An 18,254-nucleotide genomic window follows, 5' to 3' on the forward strand; every position below is an offset into this window, starting at 1 on the left:
CCTATCAATGCAGCAGACATGGGTTCAAGCCCTGGTCCTGGAAGATCCCACATGCCGCGGAGCAACTAAGCCACAACTACTGAGCCTGCGCTCTAGAGCCCGTGAGCCACAACTACTGAAGCCTGCATGCCTAGAGCCCGTGCTCCGCAACAAGAGAAGCCACCGCAATGAGAAGCCCACGCACTGCAACAAAGAGTAGTTCCCACTCACCACAACTAGAGAAAGCCCATGTACAGCAACAAAGACCCAACGCAGCCAAAAATAAATAAAAATTAAAAAAAACCCAACCCACTAAACTATGAGTTTTTATGAGGACATATTCTCAGACATAAAAATACTTCGAAAAACTATACTACCCATATACCTGTCCTGAAATTTTTTCTTGAAAATATTGCAGATGACTGAGAGAAGAATCAAAGCAACTCAAAAAGGGGAAATCATGTTATGAAAGAGCTGGTAATCAAGTGAAACAAAGTTAAGTCTAATTACTTGTTTTTGATAAGTATCTCTGCAAATTATATTAAAAACCAAAGGCTTAAATGACATTTCAGCTGCTACCTGAAAACAATGTTTAGACAGGTGAAGAATTGGGAGAAGAGCATTACAGACAGAAGGAACAACATGGGAACATTTCTTTAAGGCTGGAGATAAACACAAGTTAGATGAGGCAGGAGTCAGATTGTGCTGAGTCTCATGAGCCATGTTAGGGATTTGGAGTTTTATTTTAAGTATATTGAAAATCGGTGATATATTTTAAGTAGAGGAATGACATATCTGCATTCTATTTTAAGAAGATCATTCTGGTTGCTCTTTAAAACAGCAGATGGGAGGCAGGGCAAGGATGGAAACTGAGAGGCTATTGAAGGTAAGAAATCATATTGTTTGGACTGGGAAGAAGTGTAAATAAAAATGGCAAGCAATTGATAAATTGGAAATATGTGTAGAGAGACTCAATAGGACAAGCTGATGGATTGCACGTATATGAGGATAAGTTGAGGGAGACTGGAGAAACAAAGATCCAAACTTTTGGCTGAGTGGGTGGTAGTGCCATTTACTAAAATGAGAGACACCAAAAGATTATCATGTTGCATTTTAACGTGGGGAGAAGAGAAAGGGAAAGAGGGACCAAGAGCTCTATTTTGAACATTGTGTGAGATGCCTATGAAACATCCAAGTGAAGATGTTAAGAAGTTCAGAATAGTGGTCTGAGCAGGAGATATATTTTTGGAAGTCTTGGCATATAGAAGCTATTTAAAACTACAGTAAATGAATGGCATTACCTAAGAAAAGAAAAATGAAATTCCAGCACACAAAGGTTGGATAGAGAAGAAAATAAAGGAGATATAAAAGAAACAAGCAATGAATTAAGAGGAAAACCAGGAGAGTGTTGGAATCATGGAAGCCAAGAGCAAGAAGGGAGTATTCAGTTGTGTCCAAAATTGCAAAAAGTCTCATAAGTTGAAGACATGCACATTTTCATTAGATATAGCAACATAGAGGCCAATGATAACAAAAACAGTTTCAGTTGACTAGTGTTGGTGGGGGTGGAACTTCAGGTTGCAGTGGAATTGAGAATAAAGAGAATGCGAGGAAGTGGAGACAGCTTGTTTTAGGTAACTCTTCTGAGAAGTCTGGCCATGAAGAAGATTGGAACAATATCTTGGAGATAGACTGGAGAGACACAAAGGCTCAAGTGAAGTTTTTTGTTTTTTAATTTAAGGATGGGAAATACAAGTATATATTTTTTAAAAGATGTATTATTTATTTATTTATTTATTTTTGGCTGCATTGGGTCTTAGTTGCTGGCATGTGGGATCTTCATGGAGGCATGTGGGCAGGATCTTTCGTTGTGGCCCACAGGCTCTTCGTTGCTACGTGCGGGCTTCTATCTAGTTGTGGCATGTGGGTTTTCTCTTCTCTAGTTGTGGCTTGCGGGTTTTCTCTTCTCTAGTTGTGGTGCGCAGGCTCTAGGGCACATGGGGCTCAGTAGTTGTGGTATGCAGGCTTAGTTGCCCCAAAACATGTGGGATCTTAGTCCCCTGACCAGGGATTGAACCCTTGTCCCCTGCATTGTAAGGAGGATTTTTTTTTACCACTGGACCACCAGGGAAGTCCCCACAAGTCTATGTTTGAATGCTGATAAATGATCTGATAGTAAGAGTTTGAAGATGTGAGGGAGATGGGGTTTAATTGAAGGAGTGTCTTCAGAAGGCTTTAAACCCATCATTAGATTGAGAGAATGGAATTTTGATATTTTCACCAGTCAACATATTTATTGAGTGCTATGTGCCAAGCTCGGTTCTAAGCACCAGTGCTGTGAGAATGAAGAAGACAGCCAATAAACCTGCCCTCAAAGATTGTAATTTCTAGTGTGGAAGAATGAAAACATGTAAACAAGCAAATGAATATATAAGATTATTTTGAATATTGATAATTGCTATAAAGCAGTCATGAGAGAGTCCATGTGTTAGAGCCAGAGCATGCTCTGCAAGCCTCCGTGTATTATCCATCAGCCAAAATCAAATGGGAGCTTCCAAATCTTATGGGATCCAGGCAAGACTACACTTCTCTTTCCTTTAAGACTCATAGCCTCACCACTGCCTTTATCTCTGGGACCCAAAGAACAAACATCCTTATACCCTTGATCCCTATTTATGTCATTCATCACAAGCCATGCTCTCCTTACACATCCCTCACTCTCCAGCCATTAATCCCTATACTGATCTGTACATCACCTTTCCTGATTCAATCTTCCATCTCTCTCCAGCAACCAAAACCTTTCCCCCGTGAGTCCTTCTGGAACTCAATTATCAGCAAAATCACATTTCCTTAATGTCTTCTTTAAATATTCCTTTTACTGACTTTATCTTACTGAAATCCGTCTCTCTCCTAAGGCCCCTGCGTCAAGTAGTGGCAGTTTTTCCTTCCACAGTCTTCATATCACAGAGCCTAGAGGTGGGGTAGGTGTTCTGTAATTTATTAATGCCTCCAGAACATTTTCCCTCCCTCCTCTTTTGAAAAAGTCACCTTTGAATCTTGTACCATCAGACCACAGCATCCATTACCCACTCTTGTTGATGTTACCTTCCAACCCCACAGTTTACTCCTCCTTGATCCTTGAACATTTTAGCTCCTGGATCACTTCACTCTAAGACTCCTCCTGTCGTTAATCTTGGGGATTTTAAGATTCTCACTGATGAACCATCCAACGCCCTGACCTCTCAGTTCTCTGGTCTCCCCTCTTCCAATGATATTGCCTTTCACTCTTTGTTAGCTACTCATTCCTAAAATCATTTTATTAATAGATCTTTCATTACCATTAATTAACCTCTACATAATCTCAATTTCAAACATTCCATCCTCCAACCTCTACGTTATTTCTAGAATCCCAACTCCAAACACCCTTCAGTACTACTGGGATCTACAATCCATTGATCCTACCACTATTTTATCATCTCTTACCCCCTCATGTCCTTACTTCTCTCTCTTTACTCAGATATTATAGGTTGAATTGTGTCCTTTCTAAAGATATGTTGAAGTCCTAGTACTCCCCAGTACCTGTGAATGAGATCTTATTTTAATATAGGGGCTTTGCAGATGTAATCAAGTTAAGATGAGGTCATTAGGGTGGGCCTTAATCCAATATGACTGTTGTACTTATAAAAAGAGGAAAATCTGAACACTGACACACAAGGGGAAGACAACCATGCAACAACAGAGGTAGAGATTTGAATTATGCTACCGCAAGCCAAGGAACGCCTGGAGCTACCAGAAGGTAGAACAGGTGCATGGCCCTGCCAACACCTTGACTGCACATTTCTAACCTCCAGAACTGTGAGACAACACATTTCTGTTACTTTAAAGCACTGTTTGTGGTATTTTGTTACAGAAGCCCTATGAAACCAATATCCCGGGTTAAACTATTGATATATATGGTCAGATGATGACATCATGATAAAAGTTATTAAATGGCCTAATGATGAAATAATTCCCATGCATACACTCTGAGTTCCCTTCCTTTTCTCTTACTTTATTGCACTTGGCTAAACAATAAACCCTGATTAAATCCCATTTTCAGCTTTCTTCATGACCAGAGTTGCACAGTAAAACGTGGATTAAGAAAAACACACAACCATGTTGATCGATCTTACTTAAAACACATGGTGATTAAATGCAACTGGACCTGAATGGTGCTTGCAGTCATATTGTGTTTGTCTACTCCATTCATTCTTTCTCCTATGAAACTTTTTCAGGGACTTCCCTGGTGGTCCAGTGGTTAAGAATCTGCCTTCCAATGCAGGGGACGTGGGTTCGATCCCTGGTTGGGGAAATAAGATCCCACATGCCGCAGGGCAACTAAACTTGTGGGCCACAACTAGAGAGACTGCGTGCAGCAATTACTGAGCCCACGCACCACAACTAGAGAGAAGCCCGAAAGCTGCAACGAAGACCCGACACAGCCAAATAAATAAGTAAATAAATAAATCCTTTAAAAACAAAAACATAAACAAAAAAACAAAACCATTTCATATCTCTCTCTCAAAATCTCCAATAACTTCTCCCTAATCCTCATTCTTAGTAAATGTCCTCACTATTACAATAACCTTCATAAGAAAATTTCCACAAGCTCCCATGACATTATCTCATCTACGTGAGTTTGTCCCCATGTTCTTTGCCTTCTATCCATGCTCCTGGCTAAAACCAGCCTTTCCCTTTACACAATATACTATCCCCTCTTCCCTAATCAAAGAAGTTGCTCTAAATATGTCCTTTCCCTCCTCTATCATAAAACTTTCCCTCCCTACCGGATCATTTCTATTAGCTATTATTTCTCCCTTCTTAAAAAAACTAATCAACCACCACTTTTTCTTCCACTTCTCTTCCAGCCATAGCCCTCTGTCTCTCCTTTTCTCCACAAAATAACATTTATTTCAGTTTGCCATGACAGTTGCAGTTTACACTTAATTATTTAATTAAATCTTTGTTTAATTATTAATAGTACCCTTTTCAAATGTGTTCGTTTGGATTGTAAATTACGTAGCTAGCTTACCTTTTGATGTAAAACTCCTTGAAAGTGTTGTCTGTGCTCATTCTATCCAATGTTTCACCTTTCATTCTCTCTTGTGCCCCATTTCAAAAAGGTCTTGTCCACACTACTCCATTGAAGCTGTTTTCAAGGTCACCAAACATGTCCTTATCCTTAAATCTGATTGTCAGTTTTCACTCCTCACCTTTTTGAGCTTTGACCAGCATTTAACATAGCCAAGCATTCCTTCCTTCTTAAACAATTTCTTCATTTGGCATTTAGGGCACCACTTTCCGGTTTTCCTTCTGTCACTGCTTCTTGGTCTCCTGTCCTGGTTCTTCCTCACCTCTCTGAACTCTGAACAGTGGATCGGCAAACAGCTCAGTCTTTAAACTTCTTCTGCTTTTTATCTATAATCATTCCCTCCTTACTCTTCTCCTAATCTACGTAGCGAAGGAACTAAAACCCATCACACCTCCCCCACAACACACACTCACAGTAAAGAGATGATAAAGCCACAGTAGATGGTTCTTAACTTTGTGTAAGGAAGAGAGTTATCTTCAGGGATTGCATTTTGCTGAATATGGGTGTGCAGCACAGCTGAATGTTTCAGGTGCAGAGATGCTGAACACTCCACTAGACATTTTGTTGTTGTTGTTGTTGTTATTTGTGGGCGACAGTTATTTTATTATAGAAGAAACAGATGTAATAAAACAATAAGTTATTATACAATGACAACATCACCGTTTTAAAATCTCTAATGAAGTAATGGATATAGGCAGGGACAACCAATCACTACTAAAGCCATTAGGTGAAAAGTCGATGAGAAAGTATAAATTTGAAAGATTAGGCTATGAGAATTTGAATCCACTAAGGAAAGTAAGTATTACTAAAAGTGGGGTAAACAGGCTTTATGTGCATTTGCTGTGATATAATATGAAGTATACAGAGCCACCTATAAAACATTCTTGCCAAAAAAGAAAAGAAAAAAATAAAAACAAGGACCCGAATTCAACCAAGACTCTAGCTCTGACTTCCAGTTTTTTTTTTTTTTTAATCCTTATTGGACTATAATTGCTTCACAATGGTGTGTTAGTTTCTGCTCTATAACAAAGTGAGTCAGCTATACATACACATATATCCCCATATCTCCTCCCTCTTGTGTCTCCCTCCCACCCTCCCTATCCCACCCCTCTGGGTGGTCACAAAGCACCAAGCTGATTTCCCTGTGCTATGTGGCCACCTCCCAACAGCTATCCATTCCACACTTGGTAGTGTACATATGTCCATGCCACACTCTCACTTTGTCCCAGCCTACACTTCCCCCTCCCCGTGTCCTCAAGTCCATTCTCTACGTCTGTGTTTTTATTCCTGTCCAGACCCAAGGCTCTTCAGAACCAATTTCTTTAGATTCCATATATACGTGTTAGCATATGGTATTTGTTTTTCTCTTTCTGATGTACTTCACTCTGTATGACAGACTCTAGGTCCATCCACCTCACTACAAATAACTCAATTTCGTTTCTTTTTATGGCTGAGTAATATTCCATCGTATATATGTGCCACATCTTCTTTATCCATTCATCTGTCGATGGATGCTGAGGTTGCTTCCATATCCTGGTTATTGTAAACAGAGCTGCAATGAACATTGTGGTACATGACTCTTTTTGAATTACAGTTTTCTCAGGGTATATGCCCAGTAGTGGGATTGTTGGGTTGTATGGTAGTTCTATCTTTAGTTTTTTAAGGAATCTCCATAATGTTCTCCATAGTGGCTGTATCAATTTACATTCCCACCAACAGTGCAAGAGGGTTCCCTTTTCTCCATACCCTCTCCAGCATTTATTCTTTGTAGATTTTTGGATGATAGCCATTCTGACTGCTGTGAGGTGATACCTCATTGTAGTTTTGATTTGCACTTCTCTAATGATTAGTGATGTTGAGCATCCTTTCATGTGTTTGTTGGCAATCTGTATATCTTCTTTGGAGAAATGTCTGTTTAGCTCCTCTGCCCATTTTTCAGTTGGGTTGTTTCTTTTTTTGGTATTGAGCTGCATGAGACACTTGTAAATTTTGGAGATTAATCCTTTGTCTGTTGCTTCATTTGCAAATATTTTCTCCCATTCTGAGGGTTGTCTTTTCATCTTGCTTATGGTTTCCTATGCTGTGCAAAAGCTTTTAAGTTTCATTAGGTCCCATTTTTTTTTTTGTTTTTATTTCCATTTCTCTAGGAGGTGGGTCAAAAAGGATCTTGCTGTGATTTATGTCATAGAGTGTTCTATGTTTTCCTCTAAGAGTTTTATACTGTTTGACCTTACATATAGATCTTTAATCCATTTTGAGTTTATTTTTGTGTATGGTGTTAGGGAGTGCTGTAACTTCATTCTTTTACATGTAGCTGTCAAGTTGTCCCAGCACCACTTAGTGAACAGGCTGTCTTTTCTCCTTTGTATATTCTTGCCTCCTTTTTCAAAATTAAGATGACCATATGTGTGTGGGTTTATCTCTGGGCTTTCTATCCTGTTCCATTGATCTATATTTCTGATTTTGTGCCAGTACCACACTGTCTTGATTACTGTAGCTTTGTAGTATAGTCTGAAGTTCGGGATCCTGATTCCTCCAGCTCCGTTTTTCTTTCTCAAGATTGCTTTGGCTATTCCGGGTCTTTTGTGTTTCCATACAAATTGTGACATTTTTGTTCTAGTTCTGTGAAAAATGTCATTGGTAGTTTGATAGGGGTTGAATTGAATCTGCAGATTGCTGTGGGTAGTATAGTCATTTTCACAATGTTGATTTTTCCAGTCCAGAACATGATATATCTCTCCATTTGTTTGTATCATCTTTAATTACTTTCATCAGTGTCTTACAGTTTTCTGCATACAAGTCTTCTGTCTCCTTAGGTAGCTTTATTCCTAGGTATTTTATTCTTTTTGTTGCAATGGAAAAAGGAGTGTTTCCTTAATTTCTCTTTCAGGTTTTTCATCATTCATGTATAGGAATGCAAGAGATTTCTCTGCATTAATTTGTACCTTGGTACATTACCAAATTCATTGATTAGTAGTTTTCTGGTAACACCTTTAGGATTCTCTATGTAAAGTATCGTGTCATCTGCAAACAGTGACAGTTTTACTTCTTCTTTTCCAATTTGGATTCCTTTTACCTCTTTTTCTTCTCTGATTACTGTGACTAAAACTTGCAAAACTATGTTGAATAGTAGTGGTGAGAGTGGACAACCTTGTCTTGTTCCTGATCTTAGAGGAAATGGTTTCAGTTTTTCACCATTGAGAACAATGTCGGCTGTGGGTTTCTCATATATGGCCTTTATTATGTTGAGGTAAGTTCCCTCTATGCCTACTTTCTGGAGGGTTTTTACCATAAATGGGTGTTGAATTTTGTTGACAGCTTTTTCTGCGTCTATTGAGACGATCCTATGGTTTTTCTCCTTCAATTTGTTAATATGGTGTATCACATTGACTGATTTGCATATATTGAAGAATCCTTGCATTCCTGGGATAAACCCCACTTGATCATGGTGTATGATCCTTTTAATGTGCTGTTGGATTCTGTTTGCTAGTATTTTGTTGAGGATTTTTGCATGTATGTTCATCAGTGATATTGGCCTGTAGTTTTCTTTTTGTGTGACACCTTTGTCTGGTTTTGGTATCAGGGTGATGTTGGCCTTGGAGAATGAGTTTGGGAGTTTTCCTCCCTCTGCTATATTTTGGAAGAGTTTGAGAAGGACAGGTGTTAGCTCTTCTCTATATGTTGGAAAGAATTCGCCTGTGAAGCCATCTGGTCCTGTGCTTCTGTTTTTTGGAAGAGTTTTAATCATAGTTTCCATTTCAGTGCTTGTGACTGGTCAGTTTATATTTTCTATTTCTTTCAGTCTCAGGTTGTGCTTTTCTAAGAATTTGTCCATTTCTTCCAGGTTGTCCATTTTACTGGCATATAGTTTCTTGTGGTAATCTCTCATGATCCTTTGTATTTCTGCAGTGTCAGTTGTTGCTTCTCCTTTTTCATTTCTAAGTCTATTGATTTGAGTTTTCTCCTTTTTCTTGATGAGTCTGGCTAATGGTTTATCAATTTTTTTTTATCTTCTCCAAGAAAGAGCTTTTAGTTTTATTGATCTTTGCTATCGTTTCCTTCATTTGTTTTTCATTTATTTCTGATCTGGTCTTTATGATTTCTTTCCTTCTGCTAACTTCGGGGGCTTTTTGTTGTTCTTTAATTGCTCTAGGTATAAGGTTAGGTTATTTGAGATGTTTCTTATTTCTTAAGGTAGGATTGTATTGCTGTAAAGTTCCCTCTTAGAACTGCTTTTGCTGCAACCCATAGGTTTTGGTTCATGTTTTCATAGTCAATTGTTTCCAGGGATTTTTTGATTTACTCTTTGATTTCTTTGGTGGTATCTTGGTTATTAAGTAGTGTATTGTTTAGCCTCCATGTATTTGTATTTTTTACAGATTTTTTCCTGTAATTGATATCTATTCTCATAGTGTTGGGGTCGGAAAACATACTTGATATGATTTCAATTTTCTTAAATTTACCAAGGCTTGATTTGTGACCCAAGATATGATCTCTCCTGGAGAATGTTCCATGAGCACTTGAGAAGAAAGTGTATTCTGTTGTTTCTGGATGGAATATCCTATAAATATCAATTAAGTCCATCTTGTTTAATGTAGCATTTAAAGCTTGTGTTTCCTTATTTATTTTCATTTTGGTTGATCTGTCCATTGGTGAAAGTGGGGTGTTAAAGTCCCCTACTACGGTTGTTTTAACTGTCGATTTTCCCTTTTATGACTGTTAGCATTTCCCTTATGTATTGAGGTGCTCCTTAAATATTTATAATCGTTATATCTTCTTCTTGCATTGATCCCTTGATCATTACCTAGTGTTCTTCTTTGCCTCTTGTAATAATCTTTATTTTAAAGTCTATTTTGTCTGATATGAGAATTGCTACTCCAGCTTTCTTCTGATTTCCATTTGCATGGAATATCTTTTTCCATCCCCTCACTTTCAGTCTCTATGGTCCCTAAGTCTGAAGTGGGTCTCTTGTAGACAGAATATATATGGGTCTTGTTTTTGCATCCATTTAGTCAGTCTATGTCTTTTGGTTGGAGCATTTAATCCATCTACATTTAAGGTAACTATCAATAAGTATGTTCCTATTACCATTTTCTTAATTGTTTGGGGTTTGTTATTGTAGGTCTTTTCCTTCACTTGTGTTTCCTGCCTAGAGAAGTTCCTTTAGCATTAGTTGTAAGGCTCATTTGGTGGTGCTGAATTGTCTTAGCTTTTGCTTGTCTGTAAAGGTTTTAATTTCTCCATCAATTCTGAATGAGATCCTTGCTGTGTAGTCATCTTGGCTGTAGGTTTTTCGCTTTCATCACTTTCAGTATGCCCTGCAACTCCGTTCTGGCTTGCAGAGTTTCTGCTGAAAGATCAGCTGTTAACCTTATGGGGATTCCCTGTATGTTAGTTATTGTTTTTCCCTTGTTGCTTTTAATATTTTTACTTTGTATTTAATTTTTGATTGTTTAATATGTGTCTTGGATTTATCCTGTATGGCACCCTTTGTGCTTCCTGGACTTGATCGACTATTTCCTTTCCCTTATTAGGTAAGTTTTCACCTATAATCTCTTCAAATATTTTTTCAGCCCCTTTTCTCTTCTTCTTCTGGGACTCCTATAATTCAAATGTTGGTCTGCTTAATGTTGTGCCAGAGGTCTCTGAGACTGTTCTCAATTCTTTTCTTTTTTCTTTATTCTGCTCTGCAGTAGTTATTTCCACTATTTTATCTTGCAGGTCACTTATCTGTTCTTCTGTCTCAGTTATTCTATTGATTCCTTCTGGAGAATTTTTAATTTCATTTATTGTGTTGTTCCTCATTGTTTGCTCTTTAGTTCTTCTAGGTCCTTGTTAAACGTTTCTTGTATCTTCTCCATTCTATTTCCAAGATTTTGGATCTTAATTATCATTACTCTGAATTCTTTTTCAGGCAGACTATTTCCTCTTCATTTGTTTGGTCTGCTGGATTTTTACCTTGCTCCTTCATCTGCTGTGTTTCTGTGTCTTCTCATTTTGCTTCACTTACTGTGTTTGGGGTCTCCTTTTCTCAGGCTGCAGGTTCGTATTTCCCATTGTTTTTGGCGTCTGTCCCCAGTGGCTAAGGTTGGTTCACTGGGTTGTGTACGCTTCCTGGTGGAGGGGACTGGTGCCTGTGTTCTGGTGGACGAGGCTGTATCTTGTCTTTCTGGTGGGCAGGTCTGCGTCCAGTAGTGTGTTTTTGGGTGTCTGTGACCTTGTTTTAGGCAGCCTCTCTGCTAATGGGTGGGTTTGTGTTCTTGTCTTACTAGTTGTTTGGCATAGGGTGTCCACAACTGGAGCTTGCTGGTGGTTGAGTGGAGCTGGGTCTTAGCGTTAAGGTGGAGATCTCTGTGAGAGCTTCCACCATTTGACATCACATGGAGCCGGGAGGTCTCTAGTAGACCAATGTCCTGAGCTCGGCTCTCCCACCTCAGAGGCACAGGCCTGACACCCGGCTGAAGCAGCAAGTCCCTGTCAGCCATATAGCTCAGAAAAAAAGGGAGAAAAATAGAAAGAAAGAAAACTACAAAATAAAATTAAATAATTAAATTAAAAAAATATTAAAAATTAATAAAAATATAGAAAAAAAGAAAGAAGGAAGACAGCAGCCAAACCAAACAACAACAAATCCACCAATGAAAGCAAGCACTGAAAACTATACAAAAAAACCCCCAAAAAACGAACAGACAGAACCCTAGGAGAAATGGTAAAAGCAAAGTTATACAGACAAAATCCCACAAAGAAGCATATACATACACACTCAGAAAAAGAGAAAAAGGAAAAAAAAAAAAAAAAATATATATATATATAAAGGAAGAGAGTAACCAAATCAATAAACTAACCTACCAATGATAATAAACTCTAAATACTAAGATAAACATAAAACCAGAAACACATTAGATGCAGAAAGCAAACCGCAAGTCTACAGTTGCTCCCAAGCTGGGAGAAATTTCCTTCTCTTCTTTGTTCGCCCACCTCCTGGGGTTCAGCTCTGGATTTGGCCCCGCCTCTGCATGTAGGTCACCTGAAGGCATCTGTTCTTCGCTCAGACAAGATGGGGTTAAAGGAGCAGCTGCTTTGGGGGCTCTGGCTCACTCAGGCCGGGGGGAAGAAGGGGTACGGAATGCAGGGCAAGCCTGCAGCAGCAGAGGCAAACATGACATTGCAACAGCCTGGGGTGCGCTGTGTGTTCTGCCAGGGAAGTTGTTCCTGGATCATGGGAACCTGGCAGTGGTGGGCTGCACAGCTCCTGGAAGCGGAGTTGTGGATAGTAACCAGTGCTTGCACACAGGCTTTTTGGTGGCTGCAGCAGCAGCCTTAGCATTTCATGCCCATCTCTGTCATCCACATTGATAGCCACAGCTCGAACCCATCTCTGGAGCTCATTTAGGCGGTGCTTTGAATCCCCTCCCCTCCCACACCCTGCAACAGTGGTCTCTTGGGCAGATCCAGACTTTTTCCCGGACTCCCTCCTGGCTACCTGTGGTGCACTAGCCCCCTTAAGGCTGTGTTCACGCAGCCAACCCAACTCCTTCCCTTGGGATCTGACCTCTGAAGCCCGAGCCTCAGCTCCCAGCCCCCACCCGCCCTGGTGGGTGAGCACACAAGCCTCTCAGGCTGGTGAGTGCTGGTCAGCAGCAGTCCTCTGTGCGGGAATCTCTCCACTTTGCCCTCTGCACCCCTATTGCTGTGCTCTCCTCCGTGGCTCCGAAGCTTCCCCCCTGCCACCCCCCATCTCCGCCAGTGAAGGGGCTTCCTAGCGTGTGGAAACTTTTCCTTCTTCGCAGCTCCCTCCCAGAGGTGCAGGTCCCATCCCTATTCTCTTGTCTCTGTTTTCTCTTTTTTCTTTTGCCCTACCCAGGTACGTGGGGAGTTTCTTGCCTTTTAGGAAGTGTGAGGTCTTCTGCCAGCATTCCATAGATGTTCTGTATGAGTTTTTCCAAATGTAGATGTATTTCTGATGTATTTGTGGGGAGGAAGGTGATCTCCATGTCTTACTCCTCTGCCATCTTGAAGGTCTCTCTTTTATTTTTAAAATTCTCAGTCTTGATGGTTGTAATTCAGTATTTGAGTTTTTTGTTACATCAATAAAACAATTCTCCTAAGTGGTTGCAAGAAGAGGGTTAATCACCTCACTGTACTCTCTTAAACTCCAAAACGCTCAGGTATATTTCTTCACCTAAACAATCAAATATGTCTTCACATAAAAGTGAAGAATTAAAGTCAAGAATGAGAAATTTTACTTACCATTCAATCAGCTTAATATAAGTTATTGGAAAGAATGAATTGACTTTTGATTGGTGACACAAGCAAAGTGAAAATAAAACCTAATGTATAAATTATTTACTATTGCCTTTTAATCTAAATGGTTTCAAAATCTTTTAAAACCCTGATTACTCCTCTTGGTGATGTAGTGATACATTTTTTTTTTCTAAGACTAGAAAAAACTATCATACTATACAAATAGAAAAAAAAGACATTTAGTTGATTTCATATGTCTTAAAATTTTTCTCGTAAAAGAGTTTCAAATCCTCAGACCTACCAGCCCAGTAGTGTGGGCAGCACTTATATTGAATTTCAATACTGTAACATTAACATGAATTTCCCTCCAGTGTACAATGATCTATTAGTTAATGTCTAATGGTTTATAAAAATCATCATGCTTACGTTTTTGCTTCACGTTACCTTAATTTTTGTACTTCTCAAAAAAGCAGCAAAAATTTTTTTAAATGTCAGGTATTATAATTTAATGAAGAAATCAGTGTTTAAAAACATTACTTCTTTAATGTTTCTATATATATCCTGCATAATTCCATCTTTGGGTATTTTATTCTAAAAGGAAATTGAAACATAGCTCAAAATTTATTCTCTTTAGCATCCCTGGGTGCAAGGTAAAATGAGACTGTTAACACCTTAAGGAATTAGGCACAACTGATCCTGTGTATCAATTTCTCAAAATTGAAAACTATTTCAGCCACTACTTTTTTGGCCTTATTTCCGTTCTGTTTAGCTGACAGGACTGGCAGATCTCAACAGCCGCAACACCATATGTTACAATCAAAGCCAGATGACATTCTGGCACTGCAGTGCCTGTATGAATCGATGTGCTAATTTTCTCTCTTGTGATGATTTGTGATAAATCATCTAGAATTCCAGGTATTTAAAATTCAGAAGGACATAATATGGCAAATTTATCCATTCTCCATCTTTTTCTTTCCCTATGGACTCAGGTAGTCTGCCACTTTTAATAACTACCACCTCCAACTTTTATGCCTATGTTCCATTTCCCCTCAATCCAACTGAGGGGAAGAACTCAATACCTGAAAAACATCTTTGATACCTCATCCATTCATTTTATTCTTTCAACAAATTTATTGAGAACCTACTATGTGCCAGGCACTGTATGAGGCACAAGGAATACAAAGTTGAACAGTGGCAACAAAAACACACACAATTCCTGTCCTCATGGAGTTTACAATGTAGAGGGTCTACATTAATCAAAAACATATAAAATTACAAAGGTGTTCAGTGCTAAGTAGTGGTATGTGTTCACGTGATAATGTATAACAGTGGGTCTTATTCTGGTGAAAGAAATTAGGGAATGCTTCCCTGAGGAAGTGATGAATGAGCTGAGATCCAAAAGACAAACAGGAATTAACTAAGCGACGAAAGTACTTCAAGCCAAAGGAATAGAATGAACAAAGGTTCCTATGGTGGAAGAGGCACTTTGATTCTCACCTATTCCAGATAGTTAAAGTGCAATGAGGGTAGAAGACAAAGAAAGTAAAACATGGTGCAAAATGAAACTAAGAAGTAATAATAATAACTAACCTCTATTAAATGCTTTTCAAGGTGATGTGCCAGTCATTGTTTTAATGTTTTGAGACATTAACTTTTTCAACGTTCATAATTATAATATAAATAGTGGCCCTAATACATAATCTCATAGGCAACATATTTTTGTTTTAATCATAAGAGCAATGAAATGCCATTAATGTGTTTTAAGCTAGAGGTGAAACTGGGGTAGGTGGGTTGCCTTGGTTAAAACTGCACTTCAAAAAAGAGAATTCTCCCTGCCTATAAAAATGAATCAGGAAGGCCAGAGTAGCTTAGGAAGACCAGTTACGAGTCGACTGCAGTAATGCAGGTAAAAAGTGCTGATGGTAGCTTAGATTAGGAAGGTGGTAAGTGAAGAGAAGTACACAAATTTACGAGGTAAAATGAGAGGATGCAGTAGTGAACTAATTTGGGGGTGGGGGGTTGCAGTTAGGGAGAGGAAGGTGTCTAAGAGGAGTTCTAGGTTACCAGCTTGGAAACCAGGGTGATGGTGGTACCTTAGATTGGATACGTTAATAAAAACATAAAGAGGAAGTTTTAACCCCTGTACTGACAAGTACTGAATAACAATAACTACAATAAAAATCCAAAAGGAGTTTCTGGTTAATTTTTTCACATATATTTGCCTGCAATCCTATATAGCCATTCTTACATGGCTTAAATAAAAATAATGTTTCATTACAACTAGTGTCACATGGTGATCTTTTGAATTCTAGGATAAAATGAGAAAAGAAAAAAAATACAAGATGCCAAGAAAATGTTTTTCACATATGTAAAATTAAAAAGGAAAACACAAGTATCATTTTCTTCCCCTGATTAACATCTCCGCTAGGGATTTAGCAAAGACATGGCAACTTTATATCTAATTTGTGGTCATTTAAAAACTCTGGTAGGTTGATTCCTGTATTTCTCACACAGCTAAAAAGGTTGGGGTTAACTTAAAAAAAATTCTCCCCGTATCTTTTAAATAGTTTGAGTAATACACACATCATACACACACACACACTTTAAAAGTATTATTATTTATGTTTAAAAGAAAAACAGATAAAAGACCAACAAGTGATTCCTTTCCCCACATCAGGAAAAAATCTGTGAAATAAGGAATAAGATAAAATAAAAGCATATAATTGGGATGTAAGTAAAAAGAGCAGGTTATTGTGATTTCCGTCAAGTCACTTGTTCTTTCTGAGCCTTAAGGTTTCTATTTAACTTTTAAAATGTTAATAATACCTACCTCCCAGGTTTGCTGTGGGAATTACATAATGGTTTTGGAAGTGTTTTATTAATTTTAAATCTCTATAAAAATAGTAATCACTATAAATTTTAAAAAATCTAACAAAGCATACAGAATGTTCAGATCCACATTAATTACCATCTCTACTGTTTACATGATTTTCTTGAGAAAGCCAAATAAATTGAAAATAAGAAAAACATTCAGCATCTGTAACACTAAATAATTATAATATATCATAAATTTAAAATTCATATAGAGCAAATAGCTCAAGTCTGAGAAACACTGCAAGCTCTGAAGAAGTTAATGTCCCATCAATCCAGGTTTTCTATAATAGAGACTGCTTTTGTTGACTATATACCTACAGATCAAAAGTACTCTACTAAGGATATAAGCTATACATTTAAAATATTTAATTAGACCTTTGCTTTTAATCTAAAACTATACAATAGTCTTAGATTAAAATGGTTTATCAGGATTTTTAAAACACTCTGAGGTAAAATAATAACAATTTAACTTGTTCTTTGCTGTATCCTTAGCTCCCAAAACAGGGCCTGTATTTTAAATAATGTTAGTTAAAATGGACATTATAGAAAAAAAAAAAAAGCCAGTACCATTTTCAATAAAATCTAAAATCACTCCAACACTTAATGTAAAATGAAAGATGTATTTCCTTCCAAGTACTTAGATAGAGGGATGGCTATATAAGTCATACCAAACAAGCAAAGCACCATAAAGTGTCCGAACGTGGTTGAAAAATTTCAAGTATCTTAAAGAAAGAGCAGTCCAGCTAGTTCATGTTCCATCTTGGATATATTTATGTTTAAGAATGTGAGTTTTAAAATAGACCCCACTTAGTTTAATTCTATCAGAAATATATTTCAAATTGTTAAAAGCCTCTGTTTCTTAAATACTCATAAACTTTTATTTCATAATGCATGATTGAGATTCTCTCTCATGTTGCTTTCAAACTTAACAATCCCTAGAAAATAGAATTCAAAATTTACCAGTTTTTCTTATTATAGAAGATAATATATAAGTCATACAGAACTTTAATCAAAACTAGCATTATAAATTTGACATGTGCAAACATCCACCTGTTGTGATACTACAGGAATGGTATGAAATTGTTTTATGTATGTGAAAAGAAAATTCTCTGAAAACATTCCCTTCCTTAAATAAAGGAAAGATGAAGGTAAAGAACTAATATAAATAGTATTAGTTAAAATTCTTACAGTTACAAATGCTAAATTTAGTAGGATAGTTAAATTACTCTTTTACTTCTAACAATAAATATTTAAAGGAATGTACAAATAATGCTTTTTAAATCAGTTGGCCATATACTCTAATGTCTTGCTTTTTTACAGTTTATGCTTTTTATTTTAACATTTGTGCCATCTTCTTTGTTGAAAATTATAGCTTCAACTTACACAGTTTACCCATCACTTAAAATGATTCTTTTTCACATTTTCAAGTTACTTCATAAGTGCAGTAGGGTGATGATTTTCTAGAATTTTCAAACCGAGCCATTAGATATTTATTAATTTGATTGGACTTTTTTTTACAGTAATTAAATATAGATTTAAGTACATAATTTTAATAACATTTAAAATGTAAGCCTCCTTTTATTTTACATTAGCCCTAAAAGCATCTGAATCTTTGTAAATAATAGTAAATTATTAACAAATAGTGATAAATAGTGGGAACACATAGATTTTAACTTTTCTTTTTAAAAAATGCCTATAATGTAATATCAAAATTAGGAAATGACATCTTCTATTCATTAGGCAGGTAATTATTTTACAGTATGCATTGACTTCCTTATATCACACCAGTTTAAAAGAGGGTTTAAACCCCAAAACACAAAACAACCAAAAGATTGTAATGCCCGTACCTAGTATTTTCTAAACTGGCTTTGGAATAGTCACCACTTCATCACATTCTATTTCATTTTATTGTCTTTTCATGAAAAGGAAAGTCTTCCACTAACTGGAAACATCACATTATAAATATAACCACCATACTCCAGAGCTATAATTTGAGTTTCTGACTGCCACTCCTGCTATTCAACTG

The 18,254-nt window shown here is 37.4% G+C and overlaps 1 protein-coding gene across 1 annotated transcript in view; it reads right to left on the minus strand.

Annotated features, from left to right (window-relative positions):
- Positions 1–15,951: 15,951 nt before the first annotated feature.
- The window catches only part of BLTP3B (bridge-like lipid transfer protein family member 3B), a 103,916-nt gene continuing 101,613 nt past the window's right edge, over positions 15,952–18,254 (minus strand). The window contains 1 exon segment of the mRNA XM_067697663.1: positions 15,952–18,254. Coding sequence (XP_067553764.1) covers positions 18,213–18,254 — 42 coding nt within the window. The 3' untranslated portion in view covers positions 15,952–18,212.

Source organism: Pseudorca crassidens, chromosome 11 (genome assembly GCF_039906515.1).
Source record: "Pseudorca crassidens isolate mPseCra1 chromosome 11, mPseCra1.hap1, whole genome shotgun sequence".
Classification (NCBI taxonomy): domain Eukaryota; kingdom Metazoa; phylum Chordata; class Mammalia; order Artiodactyla; family Delphinidae; genus Pseudorca; species Pseudorca crassidens.